This window comes from Solanum verrucosum, unplaced genomic scaffold (genome assembly GCF_900185275.1).
Source record: "Solanum verrucosum unplaced genomic scaffold, falcon-dt-bn FXZP01000189.1, whole genome shotgun sequence".
NCBI classification, from domain to species: domain Eukaryota; kingdom Viridiplantae; phylum Streptophyta; class Magnoliopsida; order Solanales; family Solanaceae; genus Solanum; species Solanum verrucosum.
Genome location: NW_026020814.1, coordinates 2023181 through 2029574, shown reverse-complemented (window position 1 = coordinate 2029574; position 6394 = coordinate 2023181). Strand labels below are relative to the sequence as shown.

The 6394-nt window shown below is 28.8% G+C and overlaps 1 protein-coding gene across 1 annotated transcript; it reads right to left on the bottom strand.

Annotated features, from left to right (window-relative positions):
• Positions 1 to 4192: 4192 nt before the first annotated feature.
• Positions 4193 to 4534, bottom strand: LOC125813313 (60S ribosomal protein L35-like). The gene has a single exon (XM_049492807.1). It carries the CDS (start codon positions 4493 to 4495, stop codon positions 4193 to 4195), a length of 303 nt encoding a protein of 100 aa, XP_049348764.1. The 5' UTR covers positions 4496 to 4534.
• Positions 4535 to 6394: the final 1860 nt, after the last annotated feature.

Genomic DNA, 6394 nt, shown 5'->3' with positions numbered 1-6394 from the left:
TTCTTCTTTAAAATTTATTAGAATAGAACTTTTCTTGTATTTTGATGTTATATTATTTTTATATAAAAAAAAAAATTATGAGTATAGAAGTTATTCAATTGTAGTTTACCATTTGTTTTATTAAAAGAAAAGGCAAAATTACATATTATAACACTATTTTCATCTAGTTTACATAATTTCATTTTACAAATTCATTAATTTGCTTTTGAAATTTTATGATGTTTAGTTTATTGTTATCATCTATATGCATGGTTACATATTATCTTTAATTAGAGAGTCAAATAAATATTTTTCTCAATTTTCTTCTTTGCAACGTTCGTTAGTATAACACTATCAATTACTTTCAAAATATTAAATATATAACTAACGTGTTTATCAAGAGCAAAGGTTCCATAATCATATGATATACCAATAAGTAATATGTAGTCATTATGTGTTTTAAAATTAAAATGCAACCTACCAAATTCCAAATTTTATTGTGTATTATATAATTGTAATTAATTGCTAGTTTTAATTCTATCATTTGACTTTCTATTTTATTTTTTTACTCCTGTTAATATTAACATTATTACGACAACAACAAAAAATCATATAAATTTTAGGCTTGATCTCTTAGAGAAGAAAAAAATTCTTTGGAGAATGTTGTAAATAAATGTATTCTGCAAAAAGTTAATTGTGAATCTGCAATAGTTGGATTTACATAGAGTCTGTACTAACAAATACTTATAACAATAATTTTACCGAAACATAAACAACAAAGTTTAAACATGTACTCAAAAACAACAATTAATATCATAAGCATAAATTAATGATAGTAAAAAGACATACTAGGATCTGTAACAATAGAATGACACAGAAAGGAAAAATCGAGCCCACTAAATGCACAGTGTCTCCTTAAGGAAATCATTCCCCTCTAGTACCCGAGGTTTAAAGAAAGGATAAGGCATAAGTACCTCCTAGACTATGACCGAAATCCCAGAGACACACATAAACTTAACTAAGATCTTATTACCCCTGAACTCATTTTTTTCGTATTTTTGTGCACCTTTTGTGCTGATGTGGCACCTTCAACCACCCAAGTTGGTTGTGTTTGTACACACTCGCCCGCCACGTGTGTAAATTTTATTTTTTTAATGAAAAATTCTTTTTTTTAAAAAAATCATATTTTTTTCTTAATTCTTTTTTTTAAATCATATTTTTTTCTTAATTCTTTTTTTTTTTTAAATAAAATTTTCAATTTTTTTAAAAAATAATCTTATTTTTTTAATCTTGTATTTAAATTAATTAATACACATTTTTTTTACCTTGTATCAAAACTTCTTCTTTTTACCTACATTCATTGTTTTTTCTCTTTTATTTTTCTATTGATTTTATTTTCTTTGTCTTTCGTTTTAATTTGATTTTAAATGTCTTATATTTAAAATAAGTTATTTTTGAACGGATATCAAAATAAGTGAAGAAAATCAAATAAAACATAAAAAAATTAAAACGTTAAAATTAAAGGATACTTTTAATTTTTTATTTTTTTTAAAATACACATATTTTTTAAAAAATAATTAAAAGTGAAAAGATAATAAATTAATTAGAAAAAAGTTTAAAGTGAAAAGAAATTAAAATAAATATTTTACGAAGAAAGAAATAAAAATAATTAAATATATATAAGTTTTATTGTCAATAAATATGTGTACTACCTAATTATAAAGTTACCAATAAAAAAATGACAAGTGCCCAATTTGTGCACTCACCACTTGCCTTCAAGAGAGTGTGCACACTCTCTATGTCATATTAGCGTCTGTGGTGTACTTATTCCATTTTAAATTAGTTTAGGGGGGTAATTGGACCCTAGTTAAGTTTAGGTGTGTCTCTAGGATTTCGGTCATAGTCTAGGGGGTACTTATGCATTATCCCTTTAAAGAAATAGATCCTCTCAGGATGAAACGATTTTATTCACCAGTGTAATGATACAAAAATAATAGTGTCAGTGAGCCACTCAACAGGAGCAAAATACACAAATATTTAATTGTGTAGACGAAGTTCAGAATTTTCGTTGTTTTAAAATGAGAGGAAACCCATCTATTTATAGACAACAAATGGTAGTGTGAACAAATGATTATTGTGTCTTACCGGAAATGTCACAATTCTTTGGAAAAGTCACAACTCTTCGAAAAGGTCACAACCTTTCATAAATGTTACAACCTTTCATAAAAGTCGCAACTTTTCATATATAAAAGTCGCAACATTTCATGAAAGGGGAAGACTAATTTTGGAAATAAATAAATTAAAAGGGAATCCTTGTTTGTGGTGGCGCCACGTAGGCGGGCCTAGGATTCTCTTTATATATATATATATTAGTTAATTACAATATATGTCATACTTACTATAAATAGTTGGTTCATAATATTAGTCATTTCATAAAATCAATACATAAATTACAATATTCTTCATATTATATCCTTGATAGTTAATAAGTTTTGAAAATAGATATTTAACTAACCTAAGAAAACCAATAAGTAATTAATGATCATTGTAATTACTTCGTACATTGATTAATTACTCTCACCATTGCACTACTCTATAAAATCTGATTTTGAAAAAGAAATCTCAACAAACAAATTAAAAATAAAAGATGGAAAAAAAATTAAAAATAATCTTGAAAGTTGAAGCTTCAACAAATTTTATCAAGGAAGACGTCGGTAGTCATATTTGCAACTATATTAAGATCAGAAATTTCTAGTTTAATTTCATTATCAATAACATCGGATTCAACTGAAATATTTAGATCAATTTGAAGTAATAGAATTTGAATATTTTGTGATGTTGTCATGTTTGCTTTAAGAATTTATAAAAAAAAAATACACAAAATATATAGGAAAATTGAGAAGGAAAATTTATTAAAAAAAATATCAAATTTTGGATCAATTCGTACTGAAAAATTTTGACTCAAAAAACAAACTCAAAAATTTAGATAGTCATCCAAATGCATTTCAATTTTTAAATATAGAATATTTATCATTTAGTATTGAAAAATTGACTTCAAAAAAACAGTAATTAAGTGTAGAATTATAAACTTACTCAATTTCTTAATGCAAGTGAAATCTAAAAGGATGACATATAAAAAGGAACGGAGAAAGTATATACATTAGTTATGTGGATCTCTAAATTTTTGCTGAAACATAATATTGATTTTATATATGAATAATGTATCTCCTAACTAGCTACTAAATATAATAGGCGAAATGGTCTGGTAGACCCTTATACTTGTATCACTTTGTATTCTGAACCCTTCTACTTACACATTTGTCATATGGACCCTTAAACTCAAATAAAATAAGACTTTTAAGTCTCTCCAACCATGTGTGTAGCTCACTCTCCTTTATATAATTGACATGTCATATCCACGTCACATATATTAATGGCACATCATAATTATTTCATAACTATTTAAAAAAAAATATTAACCAAAATTATTTAATAAAATATAAAATAATAACATTTTAATTTATTATTGACATTTATAATTCTCCCTATTTTCACTATTTCACTACCAAAAAAAAGCCATCACCGGCGTCACCATTTTTGCCGGCGAATCACATATATTTTCTCCTTTAAGTAGTAATCTGGAGCCTTGCCTTGGTCAATGAAAGTTCCTGAGGCCAGTAAGGCAGCAATAGCAAACATCTCAGCAATAGACAGGCAAATTGGACAAAATCCCCAAAACTTTTCTAGGCAATTTCTTCACAATCCCAAAACCAACAACACCATTCTTCGTCTCCTCCACCTTCCTTCCACCATTTCCTACAGACCCTTCTTCCAATTCAACAACTGGTGGCGCCACACCATCAGAACCTAGAACTGAAATTGGTCTCTTTTCCTTGCTGGGTTTATTCCCTTTTACTGTATTGAGCTTACATGTAAGAGTAAAAGCAAAAATACGGCCTTTGTTGTTGTAAACACCAAGAATTCGAGAATTGTGGATAAATGGACGAACTTGCTCGTTACACCTCCATACATGGACTGAAGCAAACCTCTTGCCTCTGCAAATTTTTACCCCCAAAAACTCCAACATCAATGGAGACTCTCAAGATTTCATCAAGAATCTCACTTGTGCAACTTTCTCCCTCACCCGTCTTCATCTCCGTCACATACCATCACTATTTTTCTTTCCTCCTTCAACCTCCACAGTAACAGCAACCTAAGCCACCGCACAATTAGATCTGGCCACCGCACAACCAGATCTAGCCAAACTTTTCGTAAGAGGCAAGTACTTCTTGTTCTTGTAAACTTCTCTAAGAGCTGACTTTTGCTTCCGTGAGATGACAGTCAAAACTTGTGCAATTGACAACCTTACCACCTTGATTTTGGATAGCTTGTTAGGAGCACCACTGGTGACCTTTGCAACATGGAGAAGAGCAAGCTCCGCCTTCAGATCCTTCAACTGAGCCAAAAGGTCTGTCTTCGACTTGTTCCTCAACTCATGAACCTTTATTCTTGCCATGGCTGCTGGCCCTTTGAGGTTACTACTCAGACGGCGATGGAGATTGGAAAACAATTAAGCTTGGAAGAAGAAATAGCTTTTTAATTAATTGTTTTTTTTAAAAAGTATTTCTTTTATAATTTTAATATTTTTTCAACTTAAAAAAGTTGTTCACTCGCCTTAAGATGCGTGAAGTCACACACTTTTGCCAACTCAGCCATCTTAAAGACACATAAGCTTGGTCAATGATCAAATGGATTTGTTAAATTGTGTTTTATTGAATTTAAGGGTCCAGATGACAATTGTGTAAGTAGAAGGGTTCAGAATACAAACTGATACAAGTATAAGGATCCAGCAGACCATTTCGCCAATATAATATTATAAAGCAAAATTTAATACATGAGTCACCTTCAAACCATCTAACAAACAATTCCTTAATCATTTAGGTAACAAAGTCTACCGTTCAGCCAAAACCTTAAATTTGGACATTTGAAAGCTATATTTTATAACGTGTTTGGGGTTAACAAAGTCTACTTTCTCTTGCGGGATATGTTTGATGATAGTTTGGTGCACCACACATATTTCTCCATTCATATCAATAGTAATAGCAATAGTAGTGTTTTTGTATTTTATTGTCATACGATTTTTATTACTATCAGTTATTACATTATTTGATTACGTTGTTGCAATTGTTTCTTGTTTCTAAATGTTATGTGTTGTTTTTTCGATTATTTGTTATGTCCTATTTAATTATTTTGTATTTTCTAAATAAATAATGTGAATATTTGTCTAGCAGCTAAACATAGCAATCTACCTATAAGGCAAATAATGACTTACGTAATACCAACGACACTATTTATCTAGGAAGTCTCTACGAAAAGAATAACTAATTTGAGGCGCAACTCAAAAATCTAATAAAGCAAAAAAGAGAGTATGAAGTTTCACAAGCAAAAATGTAGCTCACCAATAGTCTGTTTGAATAACAAGTTTTTCATAAGCGATGTGACATTTTCTACTTAACATACCATAAAAATGATGATATACTGAATATTGGGTACTCAATAAATGTCTTGGAACAAAAGTTCATATAAACAAAATAGTCACAGTAATAATGCTAATATACTAACAAAACAATATTTTTTAATATAAAATAGTTATAATGAAACAATTCAAATTCAGTCACATAGTAAAATCACGTAACTTAGAAAAAGAATCAATGAAAAAACAATCATTTTTTGTTCATTATACTTAATAATCGTATATGACAATTAGTAGTCAAAAGTCAAGTCAATTATGTCATTATCATACCTAATATGAAGGTAAGTAATCAAAGAACACACCTAAATTCATGAGCAAATCAAACCAATCAAGCCAACTCAAGGGTAAGTTAAAGTTTAATGTATGATACTTTAAAACAGATTAATGAATTCAAGAGCAATTCATTGAGGCTACCAACACTCGAAGTATTCTTCCTCCCAAATAACAATGTCGATCCAAGAGCAATTCATCAGGATCATCAATTCAATCCTTGAATATTATTCTTCCACTCGAATATTTGTCCATACAAACCCAAAACACAAATAGTTTCAATCACGACACTTTAGCCAAATCATTAATCATAGCATAATTATTCAAAGCATTTTTAATCAATCTTCTCATTATTTAAAGATATATCAAATTATTATTCATATTAGAAATCATGTTTAAATTCATTAAGTGGGTGTTTGGATTAACATATTTTTAGTGATTTTTGACTTTTAAGTTCTTTAGTTATGAAAGTGTTTGGGTAACTCAAAAATTGCTTAAAACATTTTAAGGCTAAAAAAGTATTAAAAAAGGCCAAAAGTCAAAAGTTGAGTGTTCCCAACTTATGACTTTTGACTTTTAACTTATAAGTAATTTTAAAAAAGTCAATCGAGA